At 42.3% G+C, this 20089-nt stretch overlaps 1 protein-coding gene across 3 annotated transcripts in view; it reads right to left on the bottom strand.

The window, feature by feature from the left end:
• Positions 1-2537: 2537 nt before the first annotated feature.
• The window catches only part of NARS2 (asparaginyl-tRNA synthetase 2, mitochondrial), a 54337-nt gene continuing 36785 nt past the window's right edge, over positions 2538-20089 (bottom strand). Inside the window, exons 8-14 of one of the 3 annotated variants that reach the window (XM_054805662.1) lie at positions 16717-16815; positions 16260-16297; positions 14450-14516; positions 12839-12976; positions 11574-11671; positions 9455-9481; positions 2538-3356 (exon numbers count right to left, since the gene is read on the bottom strand). In XM_054805662.1, coding sequence (XP_054661637.1) covers positions 3212-3356; positions 9455-9481; positions 11574-11671; positions 12839-12976; positions 14450-14516; positions 16260-16297; positions 16717-16815 — 612 coding nt within the window. In that variant the 3' untranslated portion in view covers positions 2538-3211. Of the gene's footprint in view, positions 3357-9454; positions 9482-11573; positions 11672-12838; positions 12977-14449; positions 14517-16259; positions 16305-16716; positions 16816-20089 lie in introns of all 3 variants that reach the window. The other 2 variants (XM_054805655.1, XM_054805673.1) reach the window with 2 other exon arrangements.

The raw sequence follows: 20089 nt of genomic DNA, 5'->3' as shown, positions 1-20089 counted from the left end.
AAATTCTCGGTGCCTTTCCCTGCCTGTCCAAGAGGAACGACCTCCCCTGTCCTCCTGATTAACTTCCGTTTCATTCTGGGAGAGGAGATTCGAAGGAAATACATGACATTCCACATGGAAATCCCAGGGAAAACACATCGCATTCCTTGGCAATACCAGCCCATGTTATATATACATAGCACGAGGCGAACAATGCCAGCCTGGAGGGAAAGAGCGGCTCCCACCCTGGCTGGGTACCCATAAATCAAGCTTCCCGCAAGAACACCAACCTCGTATTAACCCTAAGCAGTATCATCGTGCACCCCAGCCTCAGCTTCTACCTTCTCCTCTCCCACTGCTAGGAAAAACAACGCATGCTGAAGGCTGTTTCCAAGACCAGACAACCCTCTCTTCTTCCTTCTGAGCCTTAACGTTCATCTGGTTAGTTCTGTTCGGAACAACCCCACTCTCCTCCTGCTTACTCTGCCAGATTATTGGCAGTTGTTTTTTGGATGAGCTTTGAGACCCAAGAGGAATGCCCCCTTAGATCAACCCTGCCCAACTCACCGAGTACCTTTGAATGAAATAGAAATACTCGTAGAAGGCTGGGGAGACTGCTCCTCTTGGACACCTAGTTGGAAATGCATGAAGAACCACTCATGGTGCATCCTTGCTACAACTTTCTTACCATATACCTTCATATACCTACCCATCTACAAATCAAAAGTTCAACCTTTTCCTTCTGTCCTGCAATAACCTCTTATCAAGGCAAAGAATGAAGGGTGGATCATACCAGTCCTTGGTTCTTGTAAGCTGTCACCTCATATAAGGCCCTGACAACCACTCTGCAAGCCTGTTTGAAACAGTCCTGCTATCCTTCCCTGTAACTTGTGACTCATGCCACATCATCCTATGACTTTTTGGCACCTTCCATTGTCTTCTTCTCTACACCTTGTTTTTCACCTGTTGCTGTTTGGCCCCACCCTGCCCATCAGATCTGACATCTCACAGCGTAATCAACAACCTCCCGGTGACAACAGCCTGCTGATGCCAAAACCAACACAGAGCTGCTGCAGGGATGACAGCAGAGTGGACGGGAGATGGTTTTGCCATCCACCCACTTTGTTTTCAGCAGATGGACTTCCAGTTCAAGCACTCGCATTTACAGCAACTGTGACAGAACCAGTGACTAAGGATCTCGATAAGGACACCTGCTGATCACAAGTTATTTAGGAACATGGTATGGATGGGGCTGTTTGGCAGCTGTACTCTTTCCACATCTTTTTGCTGAGAGAAGTAATTTCACAACATAAAGGCCACCAATAACATTTAAGACAATGCATTAAAAGGAGAGACGGTCCAAATGCAGGAAGGTACTTTGGTGTTTGATATAGGAACTTCTCAGTGGTTTCAAAAGGAAGGCAGGTGCTTGAACCGTTTCGTGAAACCAGACGTACCAACTCAGGCTGTACTGGGAAACGCAAACTAGCAAACGCGCAGTTAACACCTGCCTAATCAACCGAATCAAGGCGATGTGAAAAAAATCTTGATATGGAGGGGATGTCTCAGTGCATGCAACAAACACCCCAAAACAATGACCTTGTGGTGATGATGTTTGCATGATCACAACACGTAAAAGCCACAGCCGTGGACTGAACTGAAACACGGCAGGTGCCACATGACATAAATATGTATTTTTAGACACTGCAGGTGCAATATTATACAGCCCTACCAGAGAGAACTGTGACAGCAATATTACCAGCGCAATGCTACTTGATTACTATTTTTCAATCCCTTTCATCTACTTGGAAAAGAAGTCTTCAGGGCTGTTCTGCAGCCACTTCACGTTGTATGTGCCAATTTACACAGGGTTCGTTAGCAAGAAGGCTGTTACCTTGCTTTTTTTCTTTATATATATTGTTTATACTACAGCTGGCTGGGGCTACAGAGTAGTAGGCACTATGCAAATGACCATTTGCTGGATTGTGATAATTTGGAAAGAAAGAAGGATGCTGGAAACCCTCAGTTCAAGTCCCAAATAAACCACTGCTTTCCAATTGCCTTGGGCAAGTCACTTGATCTTCCCGTAATCCTGTCTTGAAAACAGAAATTAATATTTCTTTACCTGGCAGGGAAGCTGAGAGCATAAACCCATTAAAGACTGCAAGGAGTTCAGATCCTATAGAGATAAGCAATTACTTAATACACATGCAATGCTTGGGAGCATATGTTGGTTGTTTCAAAATATAGACAAAACTGCTTGGTCCGATGAGCACATGAGATACTTTCTCAATAACAACAAAAAAAGCAAAGCAGCAGCAGAAAAACACCAATAAACTGCAACTCGGCTCTGGAGAGATGAACAAACTCTCATCTAACTGAATATTTATTTCTGCTGTGAATATGTGCTCTCTTGGAGACAGAAAACAGTTATCTCCTGCAGAAGTTGTGCAACTAATTTGGGTATACAGAAAAGGAAACATCTACCAAAGACACGACTGCAGGAAACACTATGACGCCGAGTGCTACGGTTTTATAACAGAAAAAAACATACAGAGTTACAAAACAACCTAGAGTACATCTTTATTGATGATTCACAAAATCAAACATCATTCACCTAATTCACTCCAGCAGTTCCAAAGTGACATTTTTCCTTGTTAGGTTTGGCTGATTTTTCCAAGGTAAACAATATTTGCTTTTAACTCGGGGTGGGGAGAATCATGCTTTACAGTAGCCATTTCATAAGAGCCAGTGCATCACAGCCATGACGATACTTCACAATTTTATAATACTCCATCTTCAAAGCACTGTGCAGGCATTTAATTAAAGCCTATTAAAGCCTCACAGCAGTCCTGGCTCCCAGGCCGTTCTAGGTCACACTTCCTTATTAATATTTCACATAAAACGCCCACTACCTCCCAACAACGCTTATTCAGTACTTCCATGGCTTGTACTAGTCTCGTGAGAATCTTAACCCTTTAGTTAAGTGGGATTTATTAATACTCCTGAAGCACACTGAAGACATGAACTGCTATCAAATTAACTGCAAGTGTGCTTCCATAATCTCACCAGAACATATATTATTTTCAATAAGCCAGTATTAAATTTACCAAGAGTTTCACTGATAGAAAAATTATCTTGATTTCCTACTAAGACACATGTAGTCATATCCTAATATGTTATATACATATAGTCATACCAGCAGTTTTCTCCACGTGAGTCAACTGCTGAACTACAGGAGACAGGAGTGAGAAAACCTGGGGAAAGGAATAACATCTTTGATATTGTCAACTCCCAAGATGCACTGCAGGTAGCGTTCAAACCCCATTCCGAAGCCTCCATGAGGAACTGAGCCGAATTTTCGGAGGTCTAGATACCTGTAATTTAAACAGACAGTTACATTTGCAGCACGATTATGCTGATGTAATTAAGAGAGCTTTTTATCTAGGGTTTTGCCTTCCATCTTAATTACTTCCCTTTGACCCTAAGCACTGTGGGTTTCTGCCAACACAGCCGGCGCTGGTCAGGGGTGTGAAGAGGTGCAGCTCCCTGACAGGCAGAACTGTATTAGCAGAAACCCCAAGTGCAAACGCGTTTAAACCAGCGTAGCAATGGTTTGCCAATATGCTAGAGCCCGTTTTGTTCAGGAGCAAGAACTCATTTGGGTATGAAGAACAGCTTGAACATCATAGCTCTGCTGATATTGAAAGCACCTTTGTAAATTTTAGTATTTAAAATATTCGTAGCAGAGGTACAAACCCAGGTTCCTACAGAAACACAAAACATTTCCACTATTGGAGATGGAGTTGCCTGCTTGGGTTTGTTTAGTCCTTGCCATGCTGGTACTGAAATCGCCCTGCAATAAAATCTTTCATTTTCTGTTTTCTTTTCAATAGTCTAAGTAATTTCATTTCCAGTAATTTCTTCAGAAGCCTAAATAGGTCTTGCTGCCTGCTGAATATTCCTTTTATTTTTCCTTTTAAGGTAATTATGATGGCTTTTTGTTACTTCTTCCCCAATCACTCTTATAGACTGATTCATTTATTTCCACAGTACGTCAGCAAAAAATCTTGGACATATCTTCTCCAAAAATGAGATTTGGAACAAGAAATTTCATTTTGGAGAACAGCACCTGTTGTGCACAGAAAACTCACAAAATGTTTGGAAGCAGATATTCCAAATATAAGGGTGTCAACAAGATTATGATGGTTCTTTAGATTTCTCCATTTCCCAGCTGGACTGTGGCTGATGTGATACACAGGAACTATATTTGCAGCTATAAATTGTCACCTACAGTTTTATTTTAATAGGAGTGAAAAACATCTCAGTGGTTCTATTGATTTATGGGGCCACTTCTGAGCTTGTTGAGGCCACAAAGTTATTCTTCTTTATATGAATGCACTAGTAAGGGATTGAGTGACTCCAGATGTATGACATGCTTCTAATATTTGTGTATGAATATTTTATCATTCCAGTTTAAAAAAAAAAAAAATCAAGTACACTTAAATATAAATACATATATGTTTTTCTACTTAGGCAGTAGAGTAGAGGGGGAAAAGCACTGTGAAAAAAAATGAAGACGGGATTGATTGTAATAAATGACTTCCCAAATTTTAACTACTCTTAATGAACTGCAAGGAAAAATTGTATTTTATAGTGTGTGTATATACATATTTATATAAGTTTATATACATATTTATATAAATTTATATATATATGTAAAATATACATTATATATATATTTAAGTGTACTTGCTTGGACAGAATTTTGTTGGCTTGAAGACTACATTTTAACAGAGTGAAGCCAAAGTAGCACCATTGATCACCTCTACTTGCGAAACAGAAATACCCTCCAACAAGTTCTGTAGCAAGAGATCGCCCTGGCAGACTCAGTTTGTCAGTATGCCTTTTATACCATGAAATATTATTTTTCCTTGCAGTTCATTAACAATAGTTAAAATTTGGGAAGCCATTTATTACACTCAATCCAATCTTGAGGGTTTTTTCCCCCTCCATTCCACTGCCCAAGTAGTAAAACCAGAAGCAGAACTTCATAGTCATAGAACTTCTTACCTCCTCCTACTAGCATTGACACACAACGTGCAGTTATGCCTACACTCCACGCTGAACAGCTGGCTCAAGAGTGGGACATATGTTTTCTGATCTCTGGGACCCAAGTGCTTTCTATCTGTGCTGCTGGGTTTTTGCTTGGCTTGCTACGGCTCAGTTGTATCCACCTCACACCTTGTGACAAAGATCATGCTTAGGATATGAACATGTAGGCTGTGCAACAGCACGGTGGTCCTCATGTCTACCCACCTCATACAGACTGCATTTAGAAGAACTTGAGTTTCTGCTAATACACTGGCAACTGCCCCCGGGGAGCTCCACTTTGCAGCTTTTCAAGGGTTTGCAAGGAAGATGATGGGCAGATCTGATGACTTGTGAAATAGGAAAGACCTCTTAAATATGAGGGATATGGGTGCTGGCTGTGGCAGATCAATCTGTACCAGCTCAAAAGTTCTGAGCAGAACTGGCAAACCAGCTGGTGACAACTGTAGCTGCAACTAGTAATATAAATAACAGCACAAATATTTCTGCTGACGTTTATGAGCATATCTCAGCCTGTGCAAAGACAGTTGAGACTAAGCCTAGCATCTTTTCTCCCCTTTTGCTGGCAACAGAGTTTATAAAGTCATTGTAAGGAGATAAAATAACTCAGCTTCTTCCAGATGAACAATAATAATAAATTCTACGGTTGCTTATCCAGGGCTTTCATCTGTAGATCTCAAAGCACTTTGAGAAGTCATTTTGGCAAAGGGAGCGAAACAAAACCCATTAAAGTTAATGGAAAAAGTCCGTTGAATTAAACGTGCTGGGGATCAAGCCTGTGAATCCTTTCTGATGACTGTGCTTAGAAGCAGCAAAGGAATTGAGAAATTTTCCATTCTTCCCAGATGAAAGAAAAAGTAACTGCCTGCAGATGAAGAGAAAATTCCCTTTAGACTGGAAAATGCTCCCTGAGGTTTTCCTACATTCAATAGTCTCCAGACACTGGATGTTTCTCACCTCAAAACCAGTCATGAAGTAGTCTAGCTATTTCTCCTAGTAGCTCATATTTAAGAGGAGAGCTGAGCCCTCCATTGGCAACTGGGAGAATGTGCAACATTGTTCCATGGGGGAAATAAGTTTCTGCGACCCCAGCTAGCCCCGGAGTTCATGTTCTGGACCTGGAGGATTGGTAGTTCTTCAGAGATTTGAATCTTACTAAAGTATGTGCTGCAACAACATCCCCCGGCAATGAATTCCAGGAGCTTGTTATGTGCCAAGTTAGAAGAGCATTTCCTTTCATCCTTTTAAAAATCTATACCCTTTTATCATCATCACGAGCTCCTGTGTTGCACGGCAAGGCACTATGAAGATCAGTGCTCTCTCAGCGACCATTCATAAGCAGAATGTATTCTTTTCGGTCTCCTTTCAAAACAAATATAATCTTGATCTTTTATGTAACCCTCTTGTTATACTGAAGCCTCCCCAGCCAGTTTGAAAAAAGTAAGGCTGAAAGAACAAAGATATTGTAGCCCATGAAGTTGAATACTCTACTGAAAAAAAGGGAAAAAAAAAGAGGATAATGAAAAAGTACTAGTGAAATGACATTTGAAAGGCCATTTTGTTGAATGTTTCAGGAAATAAACATGCAAAGCATTGCCAGGTTCTGATGCTGGGTAAAACACTGTCTTTGGTTTCAGACAGCTTCTGCTCTGCTACAGCTTTTTGGGAATCCACAAAAAAGGCATTCAGGGAGGTCAATCTAAACCACTCCCATTGGCACAAGTGGGGTCTGGGCACGTTTTGGCTGGCATTAGCACTGACTTTCTGCCTGCTTCTGTACGGCCCAGGACAGCGCTCTTGTTTCTCCCCAAAGCAGGAGGAGACCGGGTGCCTGTGAAGGAGAGTGATGTGCTACCTGTTTTCACTGGGCTCTAAAGAAGGTTAAAGGATGATACGGATGTTGTCACTGGCCCTGGATTGCAAGTGGGCTCACCAGTGCTGCTGTTCCTTAAGTCCAACTCCTCCCTTCTACCTCACCACACAAGGACCCAACAGAACACTGGCATTCCAGCTTCAAAGAAAATGCGAAATTAAAGAGCCCAACACAGCTCAATCTTCTCCATCTAGAGCAGGAGCAAGGCCAAGACAACACAGCAGTATCCATTCTAAGACGGCAGATAACACTTGCTCTGCCACTGTGTACTTTCACCAGCATTACACCAGAAGATCAGAAAGGTTCCTGGACTGTAGAGGGTTCAGTATGAGGCCATCTTCTCCACTGATGCCATGATGATAATCAGAGTGAGGAAATGGGTGCCTTACATGGAGAAAGACTGTCTGAAATGCTGCTCAAGCTGATGGTAGTGGGGACACATTGTTCACTGCAAAGTACCTGCTTTGTTATTGCTCGTGCTGAGCTGGCACCTGGAGGCTGCAAACAGCATCAGGACCCCTGTTTACAAGGCAATATACTCAATACTGCCTGGTCACAGAGAAAGCAAATGAATTCCCAGAGTAAATTCTCATCGCCCAACTTTCCCACCTCACTTCCACAGACCTCTCTCAGTCTAGCCAAGATCAGCATCTACAGCACTGAGCTCCTTTCTATCTACAGTTCAAAGGAAGGAGTGTGAAAATAAGATAAAATAACTCTGCAAAATCAAGCCAAATAATTTTGCAACTCATATTCTTTACGGAAAGAAACCTGCACAACAGCAAAGATGTAGTGAACCGAAGAAGATTTAGAGGACTTTGACCACGTCCCTTTATCTATGTTTTTAAAAAGCTTTCTAAAAGGTAGGAATGGGCAGAAGCGTAACAGTATTCCAGATCATCAGTTGGCTCTTTGCGCAGTGATTCTCCCATGAACAAGGCACTCCTGAAGCTGTCCTAGAAGTAGTCAGCCCCCACAATGTCCTCATGCTTAGTGGGAGAGGAAAACAGGTAGAAACGCAGATACGGCAATATATAAGGGATTTCAGAAGGGATCACATCTCATAAAGTTGCCCATTCTAAAGTCAGAAAATATTACATTTACAAAAGAATGACTCAAATGTTCTTCAAGGAGTTTGTGAGCCAGCTTTGAAGACTAAATTCAATCACTAAATTGGAAGAGATTAATTTCGGTCTCTCCTGCCACCTCCACTGAAAGATGGATGCTGGCAAACCATCTACCTTTTTTCTGGCAGATTCTGGATTATAGTCCAGAAGCGTCCAGGATTACTCCTATTCTGCACTTTCCCAGGACACCAGACCCTGCTACGGCAGGGGGTAACAATAGTTTTAATCTTCGCTGGGAAGTTACATCATTTGCGATGGAGTGGAGGCAATAGAGGGGGAACGAGTCTCTAAAATGAGATTACAGGAGGAAAGAATTTCCAGAATGTGATTGCTACATTTCACGTGAAAATGCAAATAGCTGACAGGCAATGTCTTAATCTTCTCTCTTAAGGGAAGCATGAGGCAGGGCTGAGATATCTTAGTAGTGATAGAAGGCTCTGCCATCAAACACCAGACTTCCTCAGGCTGTATCTCAGCATCTAACCACACAGCTGATCATCCTTGGTCACGATAATCCTTCCCTCAGATGAAGTGATATGGTGTATTGTGGCCCATAAATGCAAACAACAAAGGAAGACATTTCATTCACCCTGTTTGCAAATGGATGATGTAAGGGTCTGCCATGCACTGGGCTGTTCCTGAGTGATCTCATACTGAGGGAAGAGGAGAGTGAAGAATTCCTACATTTATTTTGCTTTTTTTCAAGGCAGCCTCCCTAATGATCATTCCAAACACTGCAGAGTATTTGAAGATACTCTTCTAAATTTAAAATTCTCTGTGCTATCACCTCTCAGCAGCTGTGACAAAGTACATACCAAGAAACATTTGTCAAGACAAACATTAAGATCCTTCTGTCGTTTTAATAGGCTAAACCGTTAATTCAAAGGTTGTTCTGTCTCCTTAGCAGGACAGTTTTAATTGCTTCAACTGCTTTGTTAGGGAAGATTTTTCGACCCAATTGCCCTGTCAATTGCAAAGGGAGTTATTCATAGAGCTGTTAAAGGTCACAAATTGCTTGTGGTTCTGCAACCTGTTTATCTCGTGTGATGGCGGTCAGAATCTATTCAATATGGAACACAGCTTAATGATTTAATACCAAAAATCATTGATGGATTGTAAATTAATCTACTTCATGCAATCCTCAAAGGAATGACCTGTGCTGAGTGGAAAAATTGGAAAGATAAACTAAGTAGCATTAGATTAAACTTTGTTTAAATGAACTGGCTGCTCCATTTAGACTGGCAGTAACAGCACGGCAACTGGGCCAAGAAATGTCCCCTCAAGAACAGGATCAAAAAACCAAAATAGTTGTTTAGAGTCTCAAAAGAACAAACAGAGCTTGCAGACCAAGATGGTGTCTTACCACTGATAGGCATCTGCGAGTCCTAGTCTGTGGAACAAAAAGAAAACCCCATGTAAGTAAAGGAACAGAGGAGATCCGCACAAGCAGCACTTGCCTGGAAAATAATGCTACAAGAAAAGGGAAGGTCTGATGACTAAACTCAGTCCAAAAACGAAAGGCAGGAAATTAGGGGAAGACATGATGAGTGGCTGTCAGTTCTGGTAACTGGGAGACAATCTTGAACAGATTCCCAACATGCTTCTTAAAATGCAAAGTTTGTTTTGTCACCATCCCAGCTTCACGCAAAGACTTGTGCATATTCTTAACTATAAGCATATCGGTAAACTCTACTTGTGAATGTTCGGAGAGTACAGGCCCGAATATTAGATTTACAATAACATGCAGCCAACCTCATTTATAAGTGAGGCAAAAATCTCTTCATACGTGTGGCTATGTGGCTCCCCTTCTGCAGTGCACAAACCCACAGAACTCCTGTAGCTTTATTAATGTGTGTCAACTTCTGTAAAACTACTAAATAAAATGTCTTTTTCTAATTGCTAGCAGAGCACCCTCTTCCCTTTTCAAGCCCTGGCAGAATCAGAGTGAAGTTGTTGGGTTTTTTTCCTCATTTCTCTGAACATGAACAGAAAACTCTGCAGGCAAAGAGAGACCGCTTCTCTCATCTTCATTGCATTGCAGCTATCCCTGATTGAGACTTGGAGAGCTATTGTATGAAGCGTGTATAAGGAGACAAGAATCTCCTTCTTTATCTCTCTTAGTTACGCTGGGTCTGCAGGAAGTAGAATTTAAAATCCTTAACAAAGTATTTGGGCTCACCAGATCAGATCCTGAGTGCTCAAAATTAAGGAAAACGTAAGAGAGGTGTTTTGCTTCCAGGTCATCTTCAATGCAGAGCTGTACTTTAAGGTCACTGAAGACACACCCCATTTGTAGCTTGAAACACTTCCTATGGCTTTCCTGACAAATAAGAAAGTCTGGCAACAACCTCCACAACGACCACTCCTGCTTCCCCACGCCTTGAGGGCTGTGGACTCCAGATCTTACCGGCAAAAACTTCACGTGAAAAAGTGCAGCTGGCAACATTGTACTTTGCTTCAGCTACAGCATGCCTGCTTCGGGAGAGTTCACAGGGAGAGTGACAGAAAGCAGGGGGAATAATATCATCCTGCATCACAAATTAAGAACCAATGCTCTGGTGATTTTAAATTGCCCTGTGCCTTTTGGATTCATTATGCTGAAATGGATTTTGCTCTTCTCCACTGACTAGATATATGTCTGTGAGCATGTGGCTGATTTAAGCAACAAATTCATTCCCAATGTGAAAATGATGTTACTCTGGGATTAATCCTCCTACAAAATTGCTTTGCACAAGTGTACGACTGGCACAAATGGACTCATCTGAGTTATGAAAAGTTCTTTTGAACAATCAGACAGGATCCAGGGAGTAATTGTCTATGGAGAATTACCCCATCTATAAAGTTGATTATTGTTAACTAAACGGCAACTTTGATATTCTGACATTGAATTGAGCCTAAAATTACTCAAAATCACACATTCCAGAACAAAGTTGCAGGAAAAGAGCCCATATGACTCAGTACAGGTCCCAGGCACTTCCAATGAGGCTTCCCACCAAACTGTTAGCAAAGAACTGCATTCTTTTAAATGATGCCACTGAGGCCAGCTCCATCACTTCTGACCAAAACTGCAGTTCCTCAGTTACATCTGATGACAAATATATCTAAGTTCTGTCTACGTGACAACTTCTACCTTCGCAATCCACTCTCAGCCACAAAAGCTGTGAAGAAAAGGCTTGAGGATAAAGTGCCTCACACCAGACTCAGACAGTCTCAGCAGAGCCGAGGCATTCTGCTGCCCTGGCTTCCTAGTATAAAACAAACTCTCCTTCTGCGATGAGCTAAAACAGAGAGGCACTTTACATACCTACAGCAGAAGCACAAGACCATCACCTACTGGGATAAATAGATATCTCAAAAACAACAAATAGGGATTTTTAAAATAGCATTAGTTGCCCTTCCAGTTCTCTGTCCTGCCAACCACTGAGAGCTGCTGAACCACTCTTGGTCAGGCTAGTCTCCGGGCACCTGTGGGTTTTCCATACCTCTGTAAGCGTGACTCGAGGAAGGGCAGTCGCTCCTCTCTCAAGCTGCCTCCACACAATTCTCCTATTCCTGGTACGAGGAGATCAACAGCTGCAACCTTAAAAGAAAGAAATCTAACATAAGTCATGCCATGTAGCCGTACGGTCTACAGCAGTAGAGTTGATACTGGATAGCTGTTTGTAAAAAGCTACTGTTATTGAGTCCAGGACGCTTAGGTAAGTATTTGCAAATGCTTGAAAAGTTGCTTGCTGACAGGAGAAGGCTGGGAGGGAACTTTACAATGATAAACACCAGTAAATCTAAAGAAAACCTAAACAAGTGCAGTGATGTTCCAGACTGAGGACATCTACAGCAGGTGGTGTGAACTGAACCGCACCAGGTTACTCTGGTGACAACCTGTGCATGTAGGCAAGGCTGTGCAGGGTATAAAGAACCCAACAGTAGTTCACAAGGAGGCAAAGACACACGGGCAAGTTTCCCAAAGCCTTGATTCCCTTAGAATTTAAGCTGCTCTGATGCTTGTACCTTGTGTTTACCCCACCTGCCCCCATTCCTTGAGTCAGTTCTAGTGGTAATGATACCAACGGATCAATGGCACCGATGTGCCAAGTGTTAGGATCCCAGTGTTGTCACCTGTGCTGTTAGGTGTGGGCTGTTTTTCTTCTGTTTTGTTTTGTAGAGTTACTTCTCCTATCCCACAGCTGAACTGTTGCTAGATTTAAAGCCAGTGAAGTGACAGTGACACACAGTGGGGCAGTCACTCTTTTTAGTGGAAGCAATGTTTCAGGTTGTTTCACTTTAAGTGGGAAATCACATGTTCAAAGCATGAGACTTGGGGAGGAAGACTTTACGTCTTGTGCCTATCTGCTATTGGCGGATTACATGAATAGTAGATTTGGATGACAAGAGAATCATGGACTGCTTGGAGCCATGCAATCCTAGATATTTCACCTACTAGTACAGAAGTCTATCAGAAAAAGAAATAAACTACGGCAAACCTGTCTTAATAGATTTAAGCAAAAACTTAATGCTACCCAGCTCCTGAGTCTTCCTCCTCCTGTTGTTCCTTCTTTAAGGATTTCTTCTACAACAGGAAAAGACTGGATAGGATCACCAGATCATCATGTCTTATCTTGGACTTCTTGAGTGCGAGGCCCAGCAGAAGACTATCCTCATCTATCTATCTATCTATCTATCTATCTATCTATAGACTAAGACACATGCTTAGCCAAAAAGGAGGTGGAATCGTGACCCGTGGACTCACTGTGTGTTGAGGTTCATCTTCATTGTCCCGCATGTAGAAAGGTTTGAGGTCATATGGGTAGTTAATCACAAACACGGGAACTTCACCACAGTGCTTCACGAGGTACTTTTCATGTTCCGTTTGGAGGTCGCAGCCCCACTGTAAAGACAGCAAAAGGGACCTGGGATCCTGCTTTGGTGCATCTTGCCTGTGGCAAGAGACACGGCAAAATCCCGGTGTAGGAGAGATGTGCAGCTTTGAATAACATGAAACCAAGCACAGCATCTCCTCACACAGGCCACTGTGAAAACTTGCTAAGCAGACAGTTTCATGAGTTTTAAGGCAGAGCAAAGCAATAAAAATAACATGGTTTGACTTCCATGGAACAGGGCCAGATCATCCCTGCATCAAGCCCAAGCATCTGGTATCAAATCAGAAAAAAACCCAAACAAGCAAACAAACCCCCCCAAACCACACTCCACATAGCTTAAGGGAAATAGGCACCTATCCAAAATCAGCTTAGTCAACTCAGCAACCCAGTCTTATTTCAGTATTACCTTTGGTATACAGAAAAAAGCTTTGCTAGGCTGACCACTCTCTTCCCTGCTGTGTCCTGTTACATGCTACATTAATTCTCACTTAAGAAAACCCAGCATCCTATCAACCAATTCTTTGTTATCAGAAACCTTGGACATTTGCAATGCCCTTTACTCCTCCTTTCTTCCAGCGATGTTATAATTTCTCTTGCTTTTGACTAGCCCACTATAGGATGTGCAAAGAATATCGGGGGAGGGGAAGGGGAAGAGGGGAACAGATATTCCAGAGACTCTCCTCATCTGAAAATATCCTGAGTTTGCTGTCTCAGCTCAAGGTAGTACGGACACAGGATTTGAGGTTCTACACCCATTTGTACACAGAGACAAGACAGTTACCCAACCAGCTACAAAGGAGGCTTCAGCCAGAGGGTTATTTTCCTCAAAGTATCAGAATGAGATACTTTGAGGAAAATAACCCTCTGGCTGAAGCATCCTTTGTGAGTTAAAGATTAATCAGTACACACATGAGATGAGCACCACCACATATGCTCTCCCTACTGGTGTGTGTGTTTGAAATTGGGCAAAATATGATTTTTAGAAAACCATAATCTAATAGTGTTAGAAAGACCAGCGTGTGATTCTTTTTCCCAGTTAACATCTATGCTTTGGAAAGACAAGGGACTCCCTTTACCTACATCTAGATTACACGTATTCTGACAGGGTTTTGGCTTATCAGTCCTTGTCAAACTCTTGGTGTTATCCTATCATTCCTTTATTTGAGCACTATTGCAGCAACTCTTCTTACATGATTGCTACTAAAACCAACACACTCAGCACTACATGCATACAGGAAAGAGAAGCGCCTTTGCTAAAGCCTTGGTCCTTCAACAGCAAAACCCATCACCTCCTTCCCTGCAAATGTTACATGTTCTTCTGCTACAGATCCAGCTCCTTATATTGATCCCATTTCAACTCCAAAGGGCAAAAGTTATACCTGGGTTACAACTCAGCAAACACCCCAAGTACTGTTGTGGTATCAGAAAGAGAGAAAGGAGATCTACACAGTTCATGCTGGCTGTGCCTGGCAGCTACCTACCTCTGGCTTGAAAGTGAAAGTCTGAGAAGCTTGCTTCAAAATTTCCACTGCTTCATTGTAGGAAATTCTGCAAGAGGAAAAAAAAAAAAAAGTCTTTAAGATAACTATGAAAGGAATAACAAGAAAGTTTTCTGGCTAAGTGTTGCACTGGAAAATTAAGGAGGCATTTCCCCAACACCATGCCAACTTGTGCTATGATGTCAGACTTCCCAGCAATGTTTCTTTGGACAGAAACCAAAAACCATTTTATATGGCAAGAACCCTATGCTTTCCTGTGCTTCAGCTACATGCAGGGCAGGAAGTGTAAAGCTCTCAGCACACTTCTGCATTACTACAATGCTGCATTTCAGTCTGAAGTGAGCTCTACAGAGAACTGCTTCATAATGCGTGGATATTTTTTTTTTAAGAAAACAATGTGCCCTCATTGGCATAGCTCCAACAACATGGCTCTACTGTTCAGGATAGTATCAGTCAGAGTGCAAAGGGCTTGTAGCTCAAACATTTTCATTTTACTTTGCAAAAATTGTGAGATTTATTTGCAGCAGTGTTTCCCTACTCCTGACAGATCTGAGAGCAGATTCTCCACCAACTTCCACCAGTACAAAAGAGTAGCATCATGGCAGAGCAAACAGAAAAAGCGCAGTGAAAGATACTGCAGGCTTGATAACTGGAAGCCAAGACTCAGTGGAAGATACTTTTGCTGACAAGTTTTCTGCACACCAAGCAAATGTTGTGGACAGAGAGAAGAAAGAATAACCTGATCACAACAATTTCATCTCTCTGTATCATTGGCTAAATCCAATTATAAACCAAATTCCCTAAAGAGCGTGAGCTCTTTACACCCAGCTACAAGGTTTCACTAATACAGGGAAGGCTTCTGGAGGAAATACCTCAAGAAGGAACATATTGCTCCATGCGTTTGGGTTATGCGAGGCCATGGTCCGAGTGAGGTATATCACTGGCACAGGTTCAACACATGGAACTGATGTGTGTAAGCCAGGAATGCCCTGGATCTGCCAGCAGAGAGAGACAGAGCGGGAGAGAGAGATGGGCTGACTCACTCTCTTTTTCCTTAGACCACAGGAGAAGCTGAGTACAACTCCGTCCTCTCAGGAATATCAGTTAGATCCAAAGAGAACAGGACTGAAACGGGGAGAGAGTGACTTCACTGAGGTCTCCCATGGTGCTTATGCAGGCACAAGACACAGGCAGGATCTATCCTTATCCTGTTGCCCAAGCGTGGCTGTAGCTGCTTTACAGGAAAACCAGTGCTGGGCTGAGCAGCCCTACAATGTTCTGTGGGATGAAGACAACAGTAGGGAAGGGGAGGTATTTTTGGGGAAACCAAAACCTTTCAGTTGTTTAGCACACAGAGAACTGCGAAAAGGAGTTGCACAAGTAATCGGGAAAAGAAAACCAATTGGGATTTGTAAATATCAAAAAAATAGTTTCATCAAAAGGGAGCCCTTAGAGTGGAAGAGTGAAGGAAGGCAGAGCACCAAAGCCAAAACCAAGCAAGACAGTGAGCAAACCACTGCACAGGTACATGCTGGAAGGAGGATACCCTTACAGAAAGAGGATCTTGTTCAGGGAAGCTAAAGCCAAAGGCCAGCAGATTCAGATGCCACTTTCACACAGAGATGAAAGGGCAACTGGTGAATAGTACAAAGGGAACTGCGATTCATGCCCCTTTGCAGACATTATGCTAACCCAGAAGACACCAAGTTGGGAAGGGAAAAGAACATATACAAAATAGGAACTCTTTCCCCAAAAGTCCCCTTCCAGATCATTTTGAAATCAAAATACTTACATCACAAATTTGTTCTTCAGCATTTGTTCCAACCTGTCCTTGGTCAAAACAAGAAAAAATAAAAATGTAAAGCTACTCTTAAGGGTTCAGGGTCCCAGAGAAAACTCAGAGAAGCTACTTCCCTCTCAGTTTTAATTTGTAGGTCTGCATTGTGATCTAGATATGGGTCAAAATCCACTCCTGACCATTCAGTGCTAAAAGGGTACCCAACTATTGGAGCTGATGATTCAGAGGCTGCCAGATGATGTTACAGCTACAGTTCTACCACACTTGCTACCAGCTACAGAAGGTTGTGTCTCCCCTCTCTGTTGGCCTGAACAATCACTCAACTCAGGCTTATTTTTAGCTCTTTACAGTTTGTTAACACATGCCAAATTAAAAAAATTAAGCATCCCTATAGCCAAGAGCCCCCAAAATGCATAATGGGATTGCAGCTCTTTCCTGTCACATTCATTACCTTCTGGGTAGGAGCTATATATTTATGAAAAAGCTCAACATCACGAGGACATTTGGAGAGTACAGTGCTTGCCGTTGTCTTGAAAAGAGCTTCCATAACCTAAAAGAGAAAACAGGAGTGCATGAAAAATTAACACTGCTTAGATGTCCCAGACTATAAATAAAACACGGTACGCATCAGCCAAAGGAGCTTCTGTCCTTCTGCATAGTCAGACTGCATAAGAGGGTACCAGCTCGCTAATGCTCCTAATTAGCAAGCCTGCTCAGTAGCTGGAGAGGACTGGAACCTGTATTTCTGCTGTGGGTTTAGGGCTTCAGGGTCTGCTGATCGCCTCAGTATCAGTCAGGTATCTCCAGTGAAAAAAGCACAGCTAAAATATTCGAGCAGCAGCCCTGGTCAGCCACAGACACACACGTTACAACCACTTGTAGTGACTGGTCTCACATTAATTATTAGCGAGGTGTCTGTCCTGTAATGAGCAATTCTGTTTTTCTGCTTTGTTGTTAGAAGAGGCAGAACTAAAGGAGAGGAGAATAAACGTGTGCTGTGTAGAGCCAGTCCATCAAACAGATCCCAGCTACAGAGACTCTGCACAGTAAGAGCAAAGCAAAGAGAACAGGTACAGAGATGAACAGTTAAGATCTAAAGCAGAGGACACATCAATGAAGGGATGTTTGAGAAACTAAAAAAAGATGTGGTTTCATTTCCGTAAACTAACGTGGATTAACTAAATGACATTATCATCCCATTTGGATATACTTATCCAGTAAAATGGGCTTCACCCATGAAGAAATCAAAATGCGATTTTGGTTCTAAACAAAAAAAGCCCCACATGGGATGCCACTGCATTTTGATCAACCCGTTTTAAGAGTAATTTTCTCTTTTGGTTAAGCAAAGCAGACCATCCAAGACGCTTGCTGTTGTGCAGATTAAGAGTTCCCATGACTCCTCGTAGACTCACGCCTGCACAAAGCAGGTAGTTGATATCTATTCAGTACTGATGATCCCAACTCTTCTTCAAAATCACCCTCCTTATTCTCATCTCCTTTCTAAGGACAGAGCAATGCAGCTGGGCTGCACGTCATCTCAGCCTGGGATGGGACCAGGTTTTTCCCAACAAAAAGCACCTTCGAATGTCCTGGAAAATTCCCTTTTTTTTTTTTTTTTTCCCTGTGACCATAACAACTGCTTCATTAATTGCAGAGTTGAGAGAAGCAAAGTATCCACTGATGGTATCTAGGTGAGCACCAGTCCCTAGACACCACAAAGCCCAGGGGAGACTAACTGTGAAAAGATGAACCTGATGTTCAGTCAGCAGTTCTGAGGAAGAAGCAAGTCTCTGCCTTTCAAGGAACCAGATCTCACAGGGTAAGAGGAACAAAAGGCACAGAAAAGAAGAAGCTGGGCTACTGACATAGCCAAGATGAGATTTCAGGCACATTGTTAAACTCTCACGTTTACAAGAACATCCTTCATCACCCGTCCCAAACTGCTGAAACACTGCTCTGTGCTGATAAACCACCTCTGCATCCCACCAGCCTCCAGAAGCTGGTAAATCAGCCCATTTTGACTCCTCCGGAGCCAAACTCACCCTCCAGACTCCTGCATCAATCTGGGCCCTCTTTTTAAAAAGGGAAGATCCAAATAAAGAAACAGCATTATCATATGCAGATGAACAGTTTTACCCCTACTGGTACTCAAACACAGAGGAAATGAAAAGCTAGCATTCCTGCTACTGAGTGGCAAATAACCAGTCAGCTTTGAACTTTCTTCAAAGTAGCTAGAAAAAGGCTTATGCAAATGAAATTAGAAAACTTCTTGGCAATTCATCTGGTTTCACCAGGCAGAGACGAAGGGATTTTACATTAAGCTTCCTCTTTCTAGAAAATGAAAGTATCATCTGTTTTCAGAAAAGCATGTTGTTTAATTAGCACTTTTTTCCCTCACTGTGCGATAAAGTAACAATTAGGTTCCCACAGCATTCAACACAAGCAGCTTCCTCTTGTGGAAAAAAGATGTGGGTGGTATGGGAAAAACAATCTGAGAAATATTTCCAGGTTTGAGACTGAGGTTTTATCCTGGCAAAAAAGACAGACACATGGGTCATGCATTGGCCTCCTCACTGCTCTTACTCTTATTTATGCCAAATGGGTACTGGGCACAAGCAGTGGAGGGAAAAAGGAAAAGAGGAAAAAAAAAAGCTCTTGAATTGAGAAGTTATGGCTTTAAGCAGGTAATACAATGAAGGACTGGAAAACAGGCTGTATGAAAAATGAGTGGAGAAGCATAACGACTGGTTTGAGGGAACATGTGAGCTGGAGATACAGGCGAAGTGATTGGTTTGAACGTATCCTGAAAGAAACATGTCCGATAGGAGATCTATACAGGGAAAAAGCCATGAGAATCACAGCAAGTAGCTCATCTCAGAGGTAGGACTCCTGGTATCCAAAACCCCATTAATTTGGTTGCTTCATAATGGAAACATAGAAATTGTGCTGGTAGGAGGGCAGTTGAAGAGGACAGAGGCAAAAGTTTTCCTTTCTCCCTCATCCCTCCCAGCCTTTATCTCTTGATTTTCACCTTTCAAAGAAGTTCAGCGATATCAATCCTGGCCTTCCCCAATGTTCCTGTGGAAATGAATGGTTAACTCACTGATTTTGATTAGGAGCAGCTCCCAACTTATTGTCTAATTTTAATGTGGATGTTCTGATACTGCAACTTATCCTCTTCCCAAATGAAATTATGACCAGAGTTGAAACAGAGGAAATCATCAACAAAACAGTGGTAAATGTCAGCAGCAGCAATTGAAGGTGCTACGCACTACAAGAAGGGTTCAAATCATCATCTTTATTATGTAAGACACACCCAGAAAAATTGTAAGAACTGCCAGTAGGATTTCTGTTTATGCATTTACCTGGGGCATGCATATGGATGCAGTGTAGATCACAGGCTATTTACATATGAAATATTCACCAAGTGGACCATTATTTCTTGCCTTCATGCTTGCTCACACACACTGTACGTGTGTGCACATATGCACACGTACACGGGGGAGATTCACATCTGAGCTTGGTCGTGAAGTCTCCTCTCTCAGCTATATAACTAACAGCTCAGGACCCACTCTGGAGAGATGCTGTAGTTATAAAAGGAAGGAGACTCTTGTCTGTCAGATCACTGCTTCACTGACCATCAAAGCTGAAAAATAAATGCTGATGGAAGTTAGGAAATGTAAAGAACCTCAGCTATGGCAGCTGGGTGCTGCTTCACAGAAGGAACTTACAGCCCTGCACATAGCCCAATGTCCCTACAGAGTGCTGGGGGCATGGCACTTGGAACAAACCTTTCCCATGTGATTACCAGTGTTTGTTTCCTT

This window comes from Grus americana, chromosome 1, assembly GCF_028858705.1.
Source record: "Grus americana isolate bGruAme1 chromosome 1, bGruAme1.mat, whole genome shotgun sequence".
Classification (NCBI taxonomy): domain Eukaryota; kingdom Metazoa; phylum Chordata; class Aves; order Gruiformes; family Gruidae; genus Grus; species Grus americana.
The sequence above is the reverse complement of the archived record's forward strand: the minus strand, read 5'-3'. Positions and strand labels throughout refer to the sequence as shown.